This window comes from Cupressus sempervirens, chromosome 3, assembly GCF_028749045.1.
Source record: "Cupressus sempervirens isolate cs-2001-9-10 chromosome 3, ASM2874904v1, whole genome shotgun sequence".
Classification (NCBI taxonomy): Eukaryota; Viridiplantae; Streptophyta; class Pinopsida; order Cupressales; family Cupressaceae; genus Cupressus; species Cupressus sempervirens.
In genome coordinates, this window is record NC_143120.1 from 896,866,741 (window position 1) to 896,885,369 (window position 18,629).

The following is an 18,629-nucleotide window of genomic DNA, read 5'->3' on the forward strand; positions in this document are numbered from 1 at the left end:
TAATGTTTTATTGATTGTCCAATAGCTCATGTGTGTCCAATGTATGTACCCTGTTATGCAGTCGCTAGGTCCTTACCAAAATAGTTAGAGGTCATACTCGTCGATCGGATAAATGGACTAAGGTAGTGCCCCATTCCGTAGATCCCATTAAGCAATGCTTCCCCCTTCGTCTACTCCTACAACCATCCGTACAACATTTTCAACATGAATAACAAGTTCCCATGATAAATCCATATCAACATATAACATAGATAGTAGTAAAGAAATTAGTTAATGACCATCATTTAACAAGAAAGCAACTGCTAACTACCATCATCAACATATGACAAGTAACGGTTAACTACCATCATCAATAAACGGTTATACATAATAATTGATAATAACCAATTTCATATGAAACAACAGTTACATATAACCAGAGTAACGAGAATCGCCCAAAAATCGCCTGAATCGGCGATTCAGCAATTAGATTCAGCGATGGCGATTTTTTTGGAGTCGAAAATCGCCATCGCCGATTTCATCAGGTGAATCGCCTGAATCGGCGATTCATCCAAAAAATCCCATGAATTGCCTGAAAAAATCAACATGAATCGCTCGCGGCCAATAAAGTATAGACTTGTAAAATTTTAAAAAATTGCTTATTTTTTTTACTTTGTTTTTGACCTATTCTCTTTGTTATAACCCTAAAGGGCCTTCTATTTGTTTAACATGAGTAGAAGAGAGGAAAAGTGAGAGAGAAGAAGAAGAGAAAAGAAAAGCCATGGGTTTCTAACCGGCAAGAAGAAAGAGCACAAAAGAGATCAGCAATCCATTTGGGGAGGCCATCAATTGCATTGGGAGCATTAAGGAGCCAATCTCAACACTCCTCAACTCATTTGCAAGAGGTAAGTGCTCTTTTTCTTTTGCATGTTAGTGTATTATGCATTTTTTGTTAAATTTTTATAGTTTTCAAGATTTTTAGTTTAGATCTTGAATGTTCTTTATTTTTACTAAGTTGCAAACTAAGGTTTGTTGTTTTGTAGCTTTTATTAGCTTCAAACTTTGATATTTTACATATAAATTTTTATTGCAACAGCCTTTGCTTTCATTTTTCGCAAATTCGCAATGGGTAGAAAAGATGAATGTTGGAAATATAACGAAGAGTTTCCTGGAAGAACCAAATATCAAACAAAATGTATTTTTTGTAAAGAAAAAATAACTTCTGGAGGTATTTATAGATTGAAATACCACATTGCTGCTATACCTGGACACTATGTTACAATTTGCACTCACCAAACTCTTGAGGCAAAATGCACTTGCTTAATGGCATTAAAAAAAATTGAAAAAGACAAAGCCAATAGGAAAATGCAACTTGAAGGGTTAAGGGGTATTGGCTCCCATGTTCCCGCATCCGCATCCGCAGCCGCATCCACATCTGCATCTGCATCAGCTTCTGCATCTGTAGGTTGTGTTGGAGAGAGTTCTTCTAGGCCTTCTTTTTATCCTAGTTCTTCTGCTCGTGCTAGTGCTAGTCGGTCACATACTGAGACAGAGTCCCACACCAACCTATTGCAGCCTAGAGTGCGAAAAAACAGAATGGATAGTTACTTTGTGCCCCGCACTACTCCTGGTTCCCAACCCATGCTTGAGGCCATGGGTTTGAACAAGGAGATTCATGATGCTGCCAGAAAGGAGATATGCAAATTTTGGTACTTTTGCAACATTCCATTTATTGCAGCCAGGTAATTGATTCTTTTTTCGTTGTTTTCTTTAAAGTTAAAATTAAAAGTAAAAGTAAAACTTTAATTATATCTACTTGTTTTATAATTTGAGTCTTTCACATCTAAATTTTTATTTGTGACAAGGCTCCTTATTGGCAGAACATGATAGATGCGGTTGCTATTTGTGGTCCGGGGTTTAAAGCCTCAACTGAGGCTGAGTTGAGCGGATACCTCTTGGATGAGATGGTAGAGGACATGAGGGCTGAGCTCGAGGAGAACCAAAAGGAGTGGATTGCAAAGGGTTGCACCATCATGACTGATGGTTGGACAGATAGGAGGAATAGAACACTCCTCAATTTTCTTGTATCCTGTGGAGGTAATTGATCATTTTACTTTCCTACATACATAATTGTAAATTTTGATTTGTTGAATGCTAATTTGTTGATGATCCATTTAATTTTAATATTCTAATTCGTTGTTTTGTTACTTGTAGGATATACCATGTTCATCAAATCCATCGATGCTTTCGCACATGTAAAAAATGCCACATACTTATGTGAGGCTATTGAGGAAGTCATAGCAGAGGTGGGAGAACAAAATGTGATCCAGGTGGTGACGGATAATGCAGCAAGTTATGTTGCAGCAGGTAAACTTTTAACTTTTCAAGTTTTGAAAATAAATTTATTTGAATTTTGAAATTTGAATTTCTAATTGACTTAAAATTGTTGTAGGTAAACTTTTGATGGAGAGGCACCCCACCATATTTTGGTCCCCTTGTGCGGCACATTGCATTGAGCTCATGTTGGAGGAAATTGGCAAACTTGAGTTTGTCAAGTCATGTGTGGAAAGGGCAAAAAACATATGCAAATTCATTTATAATCATTCATTTGTCCTTAGCACAATGAGGAAGTACACAGAAGGCAAGGAGTTAGCTCGCCCAGGTATCACGAGGTTTGCTTCGAATTTCATCACCTTGCAGTCCTTGTTGACATCAAGCGATGAATTGAGGAGCATGTTTGTTAGGGCGGGAGTGGATTTCCTCTTCCTATGCTACGACCACTGCAGGGATAGATGTGGCGGATTGCATATTTGATGAGGATGGTTTTTGGAAACCCGCTAGAGAAATCCTGCAGGTAAATTTATTGCAATTTAACATTTAGTATTTTACTTTTACTTTAAGTTATATTATTTTATATTTAAGTTTTGACTCAAGTTTTTTGTTTTACTTTATATGTAGGTCACTGAGTCCCTTGTAGCTTTGCTACAAACTGTTGATGGGGAGAAGCCCTCTATGGGCTACATTTATGAGGGCATGGATAGGGCCAAGGAGGCCATCAGAGCCCAATATGCAGGAGTGCATGAGAGGTATGGCCCTATTTGGGACATCATCGATAGGAGATGGCAGAATCAACTCCATCGACCCATCCATGCAGCAGCTTACTTTCTGAATCCGGCATATCGTTTCCGTTCTGAGTTCAAGGCAGATGCGGAGGTTCTCACTGGCTTATACACAATGATTCAGAGGTTGAGTAGCGATGAAGATAGTGTTGCTGCGATTGTTGAGCTAGACCAGTTCAACAATAAAGAGGGGCCACTTTTCTCTGGCAGGATGGCCATAAATGCTTACACAACACTACAGCTACGTAAAAATTAAATAATATATTCAATGTTCATGAATCTAGATTCTAAACTTAAAGTTGATTATGTAATTTTAGAGTCAACTTGTAATTTGTAAATGAGACTAATTGTTTCTATTTTCAATTTTTCCCTTATTGCAGATAGATGGTGGCAAATGTTTGGGGCCACAACTCCAAAACTTCAATAAATTGCCATTCGTATTCTGAGTTAGCCAAGCAACGCTTCTGGATGTGAGCGCAGTTGGTCCATGTTCAAGCACATCCATTCGAAGAGGAGAAACAGGTTGACAGTGCAGAAGTTGAATGATATTGTCTTTGTTCATTACAACCTCCGTCTTAGGATCAGACAAATTTTGGGCACTGACTCCTCTCCGATCATTTTGGTGGAGATTGATCCAGAATCAGAGTGGCTCACAGAGGTTGTGGATCCAGTCTTCACTGAGGAAGACCGTGTGTGGGTTGACCACGTGGATATAGAGGCTGAGGCAGCTAGAGCACGTTCTTCAGGCATTGGTAGACGCACATGTGCACACACAAGCACAGGCCCTAGCGACGTTCATGAGCCCATCTTACATGCGGGAGATATGGCTCGGCAGTCCTCTAGGACCTACATTAGACGCCTTGCTACTAGGCAGACTAGATACTCAAAGGCTGAGGCTGAGGCTGCAGCCGAGCTTCAGGATGATGTTGAGGATGATGGTGATGACTATGAGTCTGAGGCTTGAGTTGGAGCCTTGTTTTTATATTTTGTTTACAGATATTGATACTGAATCATTGATAGACATATGTTTCAAACTTTCATGGATCTTCATCTTAGATTCTTACATACATTTATGATTTGATGTCTTATGGATCATCTTACATACATTCTATGATTTAAATCATTATGATCATTTGATTTCTATTTACTTCAGCTAGCCTACAATTTACATTTTAGATAACATAGTTACATATGTGATGGATTTTATGTTCCATGTTTATGTATGTTAAGTTTTAACTTCTATTTGATGATGTTATAGTGTGTTTAAGTTATATTCAATAAAGGGTGCATGAAATAAGTTTTAAATTGTAAAATCTTTAAATTTAAAGGGTTTTTTCAAATTTGCTGATTCATCGCCGATTCATTGCCGATTCACGATTCGATTCGGCCTTGCCGATTCCGATTCTTGTTACTTTGCATATAACTACCCTTTTCACATGAACAGGGAAAAACAATAGTTTTAAACTAATCATCTCAACAACTATAATAATTTTAAATAGGTCAATTTTGGGATGTAACATGGCATACATATTAAAATTGCCCAAAGGCTCCAAGTTTCATGCATGAGGTCAAATGACATAAAGAGAAATCCTACTAAAATACTAAACATTAATCAATATCATAGAAGTTCAACTCCATAACCATATGTCAACAATAATCAAATCAATAATGTATCCACAAATGATATATGCCAAATATAGGTTGTCCTAAAGGAATTTAAATCTAAATCAAGATCATCACCATACTCAGCCTTTGAGTCCTTAGCAAGCGTGCGCTGAGAGTTTGCATCCAATGGAACCCCAAGTAGTCTTGGAGGTGTATCATCCTCCTCAAATTGAAAACCATCCTTGGGATTAACATCCAAATGTAATGCTGGAGTCTGACCAAACTAAGGAGTTTTTGAGCTTGTAGCCACAATACACTATGAACAACTAACTTCTCTGATTGTTTAGAGGTAAAGTTGTTCCTCTTCATTGATTGGATGAAGCTATATGTGGACTAGTTCCTCTTTGCAGTAGAGAAACTGACAACTTGTGAAAGAAGATGAATAGCAAGAACATTCAACTCAAGTGTATCTTTTCCACGTCTAGCATCCAATAATGTTCTTTTGATTGTCTTCGCCTCTGGTTTACTAAAGGTTGGGCCAGAAGGTTGGCAAAGTCAAGCTATTGTTGACGAATCTTACATGCATCATCAAGATTGTAAATTTTTGCAAGAGCCTTGAAGAAGCCCTCCTTCACCTAACTTGAACAAATAAAAACATATTTATAATTAATTTGAAACTACGAAAACACCTCAAATTTTGATATTGCTATCAGGATTCAACTGTGTAGCTTTTGAGTCAAATTCATTGACCCATGTTTCACGGGTAGTGGTTTACACAAACCCATTTCTCATGACCATAAATGAAACACTTAACATGCATTGGATCTAGGTGATGCTCACAGAGGTGAAGCACCGAGACTTCCTGGGAAGTCACCCATCCCAGTACTACACTAGCTTGAGTGCTCTTGACTGCGGGGCTTCCTCCATGGTTAAACCCACTCTGCTTGCAACCCCATTTGCATAACCTTCACCAAGTATTGTGCCGTATGAACCATTCATTAGAAAGCCCCTTAAGAAAATTAATTGATAAGTAGGAGAAATTTTCCACAACAAGTCAAATTGTGATATTGCTATTAGGATTCAACTGTGTAGTTTTTTAGTCCAACTCATTGACCCATGTTTCATTAGTAGTGGTTTACACAAACCCATCTCTCATGACAATGAATGGAACACTTAACATGCATTGGATCTAGGTGATACTCACACAAGTGTAGCACCGAGACTTCCCAAGAGGTCACGCATCCTACAACTACTCTAGCTTGAGCACACTTAACTATGAAGTTTCCTCCATGGTTAAACTCACTCTGCTTGCAACCCCATTTGCAAAACCTTCAGCAAGTGTTGTGCCTTACAAACCATTCATTAGAAATCCCCTTAAGCTAGGAGATATTTTCCATAGTAAGTCAAATTGTTTATTACTACTAGGATTCAATTGTGTAGTTTTTGAGTCAAACTCATTGACGCATGTTTCATGAGTATTGGTTTATACAAGCCCATCACTCATGACAGTGAATGGAACACTTAACATGCATTGGATCTAGGTGACGCTCACAGAGGTGAAGCACTGGGACTTCTCGGAAGGTCACCTATCCCAGATCTACTCCAACTCAAGCGTGCTTAACTATGGAGTTTTCTCCATGGTTAAACAGACTCTACTTACAAACCCATTTGCAAAACCTTCACCAAGTGTTGTGTCTTATGAACCATTCATTAGAAAGCTCATTAATAGATAAGTAGGAGATGTTTTCCATAGCAAGTCAAATTTTGATATTGCTATCAGGATTCAACTGTGAGTCAAACTCATTGACCCATGTTTCATGGGTAGTGGTTTACACAAACCTATCTCTCATGACAATGAATGGAACACTTGACACACATTGGATCTAGTTGATGCTCACAAAGGTGAAGCATTGGGACTTCCTGGGAGGTCACCCATCCCAACACTACTCTAGGTCAAGTGCATTTGATTACGAAGTTTCCTCCATGGTTAAACCCACTATACTTGCAACCGCATTTGCAAAACCTTCATCAAGTGTTGTGCCTTATAAACCATTCATTAGAAAGCCTCTTAAGCTCATTAATTGATGATTAGGAGATATTTTCCACTAGTCATTTTGATATTGCTATTAGAATTCAACTCTGTAATTTTTCAGTCGAACTCATTGACTCATGTTTCATGAGTAATAGTTCACACAAGCCCATCTCTCATGTCAATGAATGGAACACTTAACATGCATTAGATCTAGGTGATGCTTACAGAGGTGAAGCATTAGGACTTCCCGGAATGTCACCCATCCTAGATTTACTCTAGCTTGAGTGCACTGAACTATGGAGTTTCCTCCATGGTTAAACCCACTCTACTTGCAACCCCATTGGCAAAACCTTCAACACATGTTGTGGCATATGAACCATTCATTAGAAAGTCCCTTAAGCTTACTAATTGATAAGTAGATGTTTTCCATAGCAAGTCAAATTGTGATATTGCTATCAAGATTCAATTGTGTAGTTTTTGAGTTAAACTCATTGACCCATGTTTCATGGGTAGTGGTCTACACAAACCCATCTCTCATGAAAATGAATAGAACAATTAACATGCATTGGATCTAGGTGATGCTCATAGAGTTGAAGCACTGGGACATCCCATGGGACTTCCCGAGAGGTCACCCATCCCAGTACTACTCCAGCTCAAGTGTGCTTGACTACGAAGTTTCCTCCATGGTTAAACCCTTCACTAAGTGTTGTGCCTTATAAAACATTCACTAGAAAGCCCCTTAAGCTCATTAATTGATAAGTGGGAGATATTTTCACAACAAGTCAAATTGTGATATTGCTATCAGGATTCAACTGTTTAGTTTTTCAGTGAAACTTATTGACCCGTGTTTCATTGGTATTGGTTTATACAAACCCATCTCTCATGACAATGAATGGAACACTTAACATGCAGTGGGTCTAGGTGATGCTCACAAAGGTGAAGCATTGGGACTTCTCAAGAGGTTACCCATCCTAGTACTACTCCAGTTTGAGTGCACTTAACTAGGGAGTTTCCTCCATGGTTTAACCCACTCTTCTTGCAATCCCATTTGCAAAACCTTCACCTAGTGTTATGCCTTATGAAACATTCATAAGAAAGACCCTTAAGCTCATTAAATGATAAGTAAGAGATATTTTCTACACCAAGTCAAATTGTGATATTGCTATCAAGATTCAATTGTGTATTTTTTCCAAACTCATAACCCATGTTTCATTAGTAGTGGTTTACACAAACCCATCTCTCATGATAATAAATGGAAAACTTAACACGATTTGGATCTAAGTGATGCTCATAGAGGTAAAGCACCGAGACTTCCCAGGAGGTCACCCATCCCAGTACTAATCCATCTCGAGTGCACATAACTACGGAATTTCCTCCATGGTTAAATCCACTTGGCTTGCAACCCCATTTGCGTTATTTCACATGTTGATTAAATTAAATAATTTTTAAATGAAAAAATTAAGATTCCAGATTTGACTCACCTCCTCATTGCTAGATGGAATGACTATCCTAGGTCTTGATTCATACCATTTAGGATTCACGACATAGGTTGCCATATGAAGCGGAATGTTCATAATGTTCTACCGCTTAGATACCGATGCATTCAGGAATTCCTCGGACGTTGGTGTGGGTACTTAAGGATGCACGGATGCGTTTGGGTATTGCACCAATGCGCTCACAAAGCTCTTCTAGCGCCTGTAGATGTGCGCAAGATGCGTTAGAGAGCATCTGGAGAGAACCCAGACAACATCTATATGTAAGTAGGAGATAATTTCCATAGCAAGTCAAATTGTGATATTGCCATCAAGATTTAACAGTATGATTTTGAGTCAAACTCAGTGACCCATGTTTCATGAGTAGTGATTCAACATGAATCCATCTCTCATGAGAATAAATGGAACACTTAGCACTCATTGGATCTAGATGACAACTTTATTATTATTAGATTACTATCATGATGAATATCATGCGACCTGATATTGAAAGAAAGATCATGTTAATTAAAAGAGCATGTTGATGGATATCATGTGACTTGATATCTGTTGAAGATCAATATGTTCAAATTCATGGTGGATATTATGTGACTTAATATCTATGGATATACCATGAACTGGTATGGTGTATATCATGTGACTTGATATATTTATACTCACCATCATAGTTGGAAAACTCACCAAATCCAAAAACTCGCCGAGCCCCCAAAAGTTTAATCAGGAAAAACTCAGCCATTTGAAAAAAAAACTCGGGAAAACTCAGGAACCTAAAAAAACCGCTAAAATTTAATTCAAAATACATTTTTTTGCAAATTTCAATGAGAAGATGCATCTAATGAGTTCATTATAGAGAACACAAAAGAAAGAAGCAGGAGTTTAGATATATATAAATGCATAGTGGGTACAAAATCACATTCTCATGCTGAATGCTGATGGCAGGAAGCATAATAGTAAATAATTTGTGTCAAACTAGAAGTAAAAACATCATTACAATCACATTTTCCTCTTCCTAGCTCTACTAGCATATTGTAACTCTCTATCTTACATAATATATATAGGCTTTTTGCCTTTTGTTTTTAACAAAACAAAAAAAAAAATTTTAATTTAAAAAATAAATAAATAAATTTAAAAAAGAGTTTTTCTGAAAAACTCCCCGATTTTTTCACAAAAACTCGGCGATTTTTTCTTGCGATTAAATTTGGGAAAAACTCGCCAATCCCAAAAACTCGCCCATTAGTAGAAACTCGCCGATTATTCGGCGATTATGCCAACTATGCTCACCATAACTGATAAGAATATCATGAGAATTGATTTTCTTATATTTATCTTGAGGATATTACTTTTTATAATGAGAAGAATATCATGCAACTTGATATTGAAGGAAAGATCATGTTAGTTAAAAGAGCATGTTGATGGATATCATGTGACTTGATATCTATTGAAGATCAATGGTGGATATTATGTGACTTAATATCTATGGATATACCATGAACTGTTATGGTGTATATCATGTGACTTGATATATTTATACTCACCATAACTGATAAGAATATCATGAGACTTGATTTTTTTATATATATCTTGAGGATATTACTTCTTATAATGAGAAGAATATCATGCGACTTGATATTGAAGGAAAGATCATGTTAGTTAAAAGAGCATGTTGATGGATATCATGTGACTTGATATCTGTTGAAGATCAATATGTTCAAATTCATGGTGGATATTATATGACTTAATATCTCTAGGTATACCATGAATTGGTATGGTGTATATCATGTGACTTGATATATTTATACTCACCATAACTGATAAGAATATCATGAGACTTGATTTTTTTATATATATCTTGAGGATATTACTTCTTATAATGAGAATATTCATATGCACTTTGTCTTCCCTAGCTAAGAGGGAGTGTTGAGGCAAATAGCTTTGGTTCAGAAAATTGCATTGATCTCATGAGATCATACTCATGTATTTATACATGTCAATATGCAGAATACCAATATGTATATGTACATCAATATCGTCTGAATATTTTAATGAAGATCGCAGCATTCAGAACTGCCAATGCATGTTATTATTGAAGTAATATCTCAGATTTGAATTCTGGAAACAATCATATTTATACTGATTGTTATCAATTCCAAATAAACTTAGTTAAAGTCTTAAATGGAATTAGTTCTTGTTATGACTAATCATCAGGTGTGACCATTGTGAATGGACATGTCTCCAAATGGAGACATGCCCATTCACCCATGTACCTGTCCACATCATATATAATGTATATGCCAATCAATATTTCAACATAGTAATTGATTAATGTGTGCAGATTGAAGGAATCTCAGACACCAATCTTGAATAATATTTATCATCATTTTGCATTGAATTTTTATATATACTGTATGGCACTTGTATACTTCATTGGCATTGACTGTACCTGCAGGAAACAGACATAATTCAGCTGCTAAAAGGAAATCTGTAAGTAAACTTTACAAGGTGCAATGTTGTTATAAGTATTGAAATTTAATTTAACAAGTATGTGTATTAAGTCAACAACTGTTATCACAGCCAATGGAATCTGCTCAAGAATTGGGTCCTTTCCCCTATTTATTAAGTACTAAACATATTTTCTTATGAATTTTAGATATAATAGTATGCATGATTATTGTTATAAGAAATGTTTCTAGGAACTAACATGTTGCAGAAAAATGGTCAAAGGCATCTTATAGATTTCATGCAACCAACTGCAAAAGCAGAAGGTTTTCCTTCAGTCGAGTAGCACAGGTTACTAAAATGGGCATTGCAAGTACTGAGGTGTCCACCAAAGCATCAGAATGAGACTCCTAGGTTCTACAGACATCTTTAGCACCTAAGATACTTTTATCATAATTCTCATTAATAACTTTGGTTGTGTTTTCAGCTCAGCTATTAAAGTTCGTCTTTATGATGGATATGGAATCCTATAAGGAATCTCTTTTATATTTTCTATCTTGATTAAATAATCTGCTTCCCATATATCAGGGATGAGTAACAACTCAGAATCTTCTTGTCAGAGTAAATGTCAAGTCTAGAAATGCAATGTAGAAGATGATCCAAGGATCAACAATCCTGTATGTTTCCTCTATTTTAACAAATTTACAATTTCTGTAATTAGTTCTCTTCATCAATAAGCACATAAGAGAATTTTCGACATAGTAACTTCAGTTAAATCTTAAAAAAGTGAGAAATCTTAAAACAGGGCCCATTTGAGATATGGTACCACTTAGTAGTTTACATTTTAGCTATGATTATTCTTAGCTTGTGGCTATGAAATTACAATGTAGTAAGATTGCATTTTCTTTCAGTTACATTATAGTAGGACTTTCTTTTAGTGAAATTGTAAGTTAACTCTTATACTGCAATATACCTAGGCATCTCATACTGTACGCATAGTACTGATCCCGTCTCAAGTTTACAAACGTGGTTGATAATTTGATGTATCCTATGGTAGTTGATGGTTTCTTAGCATAGGATGATCTCATCCTTAAGTTGCAGAGCCAATCTACTTAGGCTAAATTATTAGTCAACTCCAAATGGCAATAGATGACCCACCAAACACTAAATCCTGCAACAACTGAAACATCTTTTGCCATTCCTCACCTCTGCAAAATTATCTGGCTTAGGATATTTTGGGTACTTACTCATTGGCTCTTGCTCAGAAGATTTTGACACATGCAAGACTTCCTACTCAATCCCCAACTTGCTCAAGCCTATTCTACAAGAAATACTATAGTTAACAATAGTTTTTCTCTTAGAGATGCTACAAATCCAAAATGTTTAAACTTTATCTTCATTATATTCTCTGTATCAAATTGACACTGTTTTCTTCATTAGAAAACTTATTCTAGTCTCACATATTTTTATCGTCCCTCAATTAATGGTCATCCATTCTTCTGTCAATCCTATTGTTGTTATGTCTAGCAACTGTACAGGGAAAAGAAAACTGCAGTTCTCATTTCATGCTAAAAGTGAGAACTTCGGAAAAAACTCAGTTTCTTCAAATACCTGCATTTTAACTGCAGTTTTTTTCAACTGTGGGATTTTCCCAAGGTTTAACCCAAGTTTGACCTGGCACTGACAAGTTTTCAAAGAACTGAATACACCAGTTAGAAATAGCATGAAAAGACTGCCTGGTGCCAAGTACTCACAGTCAACTGCAGATTTTTTCCCAGTTATTGCTACCATAAATAGACCTATTTTACTTATTTTACATTTGTTCAATGTTAACATTAAAATTTCAATCTAAAATTCAATTTCTGATGAGAATTTAATTGAATAGCATGAAATTTCTAGACTGCATAAGCTTTAAGAGCCATGGAACCAACAGATTGCTGACAAACAATAGCAACTCAAATTCCATAGGGTATGCCTAACAATGCTATGCCTATAGCTACCACTGTACTAGGAACAAACTGATTCTCTATCATTGGTCTTGGCATGGCAAATTTTAATGTTTTTTGATATATCTGTTAACTTTCTAAGAACATGGTTTTCATAGTTGTGTAAGCCAATAATAACAATCAAGAATTTTATAAATTAATGAATATATTCCATTCTTTCTGTATGCATACCTATCTCATTAAATTTGAATAAAAAAAACTAGCGAATTCCAGAATGAAATCTGAAACTGACCTGCGGCAGCCCAGCAGATAGAGCTGCTGCAGTTGATCCACTGCAAGGAGCAAGTAGACATTTTCTTCAAGATCAAATATAGTACAAATCATTAAGGTGAACAGGAGTATCTATCATTAAACAAACAACGATAATTACCTCCCTCCGTGGTGGATTATTACAGAACATTTTGGAAAGAGCCAACTGTATGGTACGGAACTGTGCTACAAGACAAGTAAAAAGAAAAGTAGCACTCATCAATGACACTTGTAAATAAACTATTGTTTAAACTTAAATAGCACCAAAACACAATTTAGAGTTGCAAAAAAAATACACCTGACAGATCACGGTTTCACGATATCTTACCAAGCATAGCAAAGCAGTCTATTATTAAGTAGTAACTGCCCATCTTCAATAATCTCTGAAATACCTTGGAAATCAGGGACAGATGAATCTAGAAGTTTGTGATTCCCCTGAAACTCCTTAGCAAAATATTTTATAGCATTATCCAAAAGTGGATGGCCAGCTGTAAGAAAGATAATTCTGTAGTCTGTTTCTTCCAGAATTTTTCTCATTGATAAAAGCATACCTTGAGGATTTTCAATATATCCCATGCTATGTACAAGAACCAAAACATATGTCAGAAGAGAAATTTGGGATTCCAAAGCAACACGCGTATGTTAAAATGTCATGGACCCACATCACCACTGTATGGATGTTGGAAACTGAACTACAGCAATATGATCTTTCATTTCGTTAAGCATTCCAATAAGCTTTGACATGATTTTGTATACTTTGTGAGTTACCACTGCTAAAAATTACCCTTCGGTAATTAACTAAAAATCAAGAACATTGGGTATGTATATTACTATATAGTATCTAACACCTAAATTTTATTTCAATAAAAGTTGCTGTTCTTGGTGACAAACAAATAATAAGTAGGTTTTAGTTCAATCATAGACTATGCCAATAAACCCCCACAATTATTTCAGTTGTATCCAGTCAATGCAATGTTGTCTAATACAACTACTAGTTACATCCTCAAACATCTGAATATTCTCTGTCAAAAAGTGATGCTATAAAAACATAAGAATTATCATGAATTCCAGTTAAGTGATGCATTGTTGCGACTTCTAACTGCTACAATATTATGTGAAAATTAAAAGGTTTCAAGTTGTTTATTAAGTTCACAAGTTAGAATATATATATATATATATATATATAATTATTTTTTAAATATATAAATGTTGGAGAATTATACAGGATGCAGGAAAGCTACCTCCCAATAGAACTTAGTCCTATAAAGATGGGTTTGCAGCTGTTATTTGAACTCTCTGCAAGGAAATTTCTTAGCTTGACTGGAATAAGAGAAGGATTCAGACACAAATCCGTGGAATTCGTACTTTCTCCCTCTCCAGGCTCCTTTACAGATTTTCCAAAATCCTTTTGTTTTGGTAACTCCCACTCTGCTGGTGGAAACCAAAACCCACATACATATGCATTTGGTGGCCAGTAGCCTGCCATTAATGGAAACACAGTTATTTATAATTGTAGTTATTATATCTACGTATTCATTAATTTGCTTTGTAGAAAGTAAAATCAAAAAAATATTTCCACATGCCTGGGCATTCAACCACTTCTTTGCTAAAACCATACCTGCAATATGGGAAATAAACTAACCACCATAAGATTTGATATGATAAATGTGTCTAAATTATACATCGTTTTGGAAGTAGACCTAGTTCTCATGCTAATTTTAAAATGCACAGCATTAAAAGCCTCACAATGCTGATTCTGAATAAATCCACAATTACCATTCCCAATTATGCTCACATATTAAATACTCCAATATTACACTAAGAAACCATAAGAAGCCAAAAGGGTTTATGCAACAGTTGAAGGTAAAACAATTCTGTATATCTTTGAACTGATATGAAAATCATCAGGTCATAGGTGAAGAAAAATGCGATCACTATAATGGATAAACAAAAATAGCATGCTTTCTAAGACATGAATTAAGTATTTAATGCAAAAATAGAAAAAAAATAGCACCTAATTGGTAGTATCATGTACAAGAAACATGATATAATGGTCTATTGGAGAGAGAGAAGTTTTTGAATTCAGAGCGTTGAATGGAATTACTCTTCCTTGCACATTAGAAACAGAGGGTTGAAGATTTCATGGATAATATTATGGCTGCCAGATCATAACCAGGAGAGTTAGCCAGGTTTCTGATTGCAGCTCTTAAAGATCACCCATGGTCAATAAATTCTTAAAAGAACAGAAGACAAGACCGACCTTTCTTGTTAGACTGGCTCTATTATCATTTCTGCTCTGATGCTTCCATTGAGCAGAAAACTGTTTGAAGGATTCACAATAAATATGTACTTCCAGTTCACGAAAAAGTATATCTCAATGGGTACCCTAAACATGGGTTTAGGTTGGAAAGAATATTAAGAAACAAGCTCAACAGGTAGCTAGCCCCTGCGAAGGAATTTAAAATTTAATCTATAGCAATAGAGCACAATCCATGAATATCCTTCCTTGGCCAGCCTCATTTGTGATCTGGCAAATTAATGGGACCTCTTTTGTTTGCTGGAGTCATAAAAATCAGTGTATTCTCCTCTAGAAACATTTAGATATAACTGATGGTGGATTGTTTACTTTAACTGATACTTGTCAGAACCATAGAATGGTTTTACTTGTCTCTGAATCAATTGGGTATCAACATTTTAGCAGAGAACAGAGGGATATTGTGGGGTCCATGGCTATTAAATAGTGGCATTCATCATCCAGGATATCCTCACTATTTGGACTCCATAGTCGCACTTGTGTACAGGACAATGTTCCACACAGAAATACCTCAAAACCTTTGATGCTCATTTCCCACTTCAAAAAAGGCATAAAAATGTTTTAAGGTAATTTACTAATTTCTAACATATGTTTAGGCCCTCCATTCTGAGATAGTGTAGGGCCTGCAGGTCCCAAAAACCTGCAAAAAGTTAGAACATATAAAAAAATAAAAAACTCTCAAATTTGTTTATTAATGAATATTTGGAAATTCATCTTTCCAAAAACTGTGTTCACCTTCTTTGTTATTACCGTTTCTTTTTCTACAAGGCTTTAATAATCAGAAAAGTGTGCACACTTGCGACAAATTTTTAGAAGTCTTTCAACAAGCAGAGACAACGTTGAGTTTATCTTAATGTGGTACAAGTAACAAGCCTTCATAAGGATTGAAATTTGAGATGTTTAAACTTTATATAGAGCTAAATGGCAAGGGCAGCTAAAATCTTGAACTTCTAATCAGCCTTGGTATCATTTGCATTAAAAATTGCTCTAGCTTCACCTTCATTTAAAACATGCTAACGATTCATGATTCTTTTGTTTTTTATGTCTGCATTTTTATTTTTATTTCAATTAAGAACTTTTTGCAGACATTCCATTTGCCATCCCTTTTTTCCCTTGTGATTTCAAGAAAACTTCTCAATGTGCCCTTTTTGCATATGACTGCCTCCATTTCTTCTCTTCCTTCGTATCACCAAACAAAAAGAAAAATTGTGGATTAAGTGGGAAAAAGCTCAGTATGTATGATCTTGTTACATCGACACACTATACCAGTTTTGAAGTTTTAAATAGCTTAGGTCCATATCCTTTGGGAAGATTAGCCCAGTCCAAAGCTTTATCTTTTCTCCAACCTTACCCAAGGTTTACACTAGTGACATTGGCAATTCCTCAAATAGACTAAACCATACTTTCTCTTAGCGACTTTGACAATTCCTTAGATAGACCAAACCATAATTTCTCTTAGCAACATTGACAATTCCTCAAATAGACCAAACCATAATTTCTCTTACTTCTTGGCATCTGCTCCTAATCGTCTTCAACACTACCATGGAAATTCACACAAAGCTCAATTTTTCTCTACCAGAAGTGAAGCTGTACTTCCTATAAGCTTCTTGGGATTTGATTGTAGGTCCTTTCTATGTGGCTGGCATTATAACACGTTGGTGATGAAAGCATGCTTTTCATATTGTCCTAGGTAGTGTTTCAAGCTTTAACTACCAATTTTCATATTGAAATATTTAACTTATTTCATATGATTTATCAAATTCCTTTATGGACCCCTAACCTTGAGGATAGATTGTTCAAAAACACAAATATAAAGGGTTTAAACTTCAACATATCATTCCTTGTAAACCTTGATGTATTAATAACCATCTAGGCATGGTCCTAAAAACACTGCATTGCCTTTAGGACATTTATGAGTTTATTATCAATCTTCACACAAGCCATGGGTGATGGCTGACTTGGTTTCATAGGAATGAAGTGTACCCATTTTTTTTTCTCTACTCATCTATGAAGATGGTTTTACTTTAAAATCTAGCCTACATGGAAACATTAGTTGTAAGAAAGGTGCCACTGCTCTTCAAGACAGATCGTATTTCCAATGACCGCCTTAATGCAATTTGTCACTAAAAGCTCCTTTCTGATCTCCTTTTACCTCAAGATAAGATCAATACTATTACCAAGGAGGACATTAATCGGAGTTACTTTCAACAGCCTCAATTGTCCTAGCCCGATGACCCTCATCACAAAACCAGTGGTAGTCTGTACTAATCAAGCTTTTACACTATAACATTAGCAGACAAAAATGAATGATTTTTATTGCATTATAATCGCAATGAATGCATGCCGCAACATCATGCTCACATACATAATGTTGTTGAAATTGAGCAACATTGTGACCATTACGAATGTGCATGACACCACAAAGTGTACAACACGAGACCAATGCACAGCAACACAAGATCAATGCAAGCAAAAGTCTTGTAAAATCATCGTGGACTGATATCAAAGCAACAAGAAGAAAAAGCAATAGAAACCCCTCAAAATCAACAATAGAGTGCTCAACTCAAACCATTGCAACCCATGAGAAGCAAGAATGAAAAAAAGACATTCATCAAAACAAGAGCAGTGATAAAATATTAAATTATTATATTTCTTAGTTTCTATGCCATGTTAAAACACTAAAATTATATTAAAAATATAGCAACTTATAAAACTTCAACATTGGTAATGTATGTAAAATAAATAAATAAATATAAAAACACAACATTGGCACATCCCTCAAAACAAGAACAGTGATAAAATATGAAATTAATTATAATTTATATATGTCAAAGATTGAAGTTATGAATAATAAAATTATTATATTTCTTAGTTTCTATGCCATGTTAAAATACTAAAATTATATAAAATATATACCAATTAATAAAACTTCAACATTGGTAATGTATGTGAAATAAATTAATTAATACAAAAAACACAACATTGGCAAACATGGGGCATGGAATGAAACACACGACATCGAAGGAAACATGCATCAGCCCTCATCCAAGACATGGAAAAAACTTTGAATCTAAAAATCTAAGAATGTGGATATATAGAGATAATTGCAGATAGAGAAATTGTGAATAGAAGATGAAATGAAAAATCTATAAACGACAGTCAGTATAGAAATGGCAAGAAAGGACATTTTGTTTGCAATAGACGATGAAATGAAAAATCTAAAAAAGATAGTCAGTATAGAAATGGAAAATAAAGACATTTTCTTTGCAATGGAAGACACACAACGATATCTACCCTGTGATATTGCTATTAGGATTTAACTATGTGATTTTGACAACTCATTGACCCATGTTTCATGAGCACTGATTCAACATGAATCCATCTCTCATGAGAATA

General features: G+C 35.4%; 1 protein-coding gene across 2 annotated transcripts in view; it reads right to left on the bottom strand.

The window, feature by feature from the left end:
- The window catches only part of LOC149569688 (UDP-Glycosyltransferase superfamily protein), a 207,298-nt gene that overhangs the window by 18,590 nt on the left and 170,079 nt on the right, over window positions 1-18,629 (bottom strand). For both annotated transcript variants that reach the window (XM_089822412.1, XM_089822411.1), the window contains exons 9-13: window positions 14,503-14,537; window positions 14,161-14,398; window positions 13,248-13,496; window positions 13,041-13,100; window positions 12,903-12,942 (exon numbers count right to left, since the gene is read on the bottom strand). In XM_089822412.1, coding sequence (XP_089678538.1) covers window positions 12,903-12,942; window positions 13,041-13,100; window positions 13,248-13,496; window positions 14,161-14,398; window positions 14,503-14,537 — 622 coding nt within the window. The remainder of the gene's footprint in view (window positions 1-12,902; window positions 12,943-13,040; window positions 13,101-13,247; window positions 13,497-14,160; window positions 14,399-14,502; window positions 14,538-18,629) is intronic.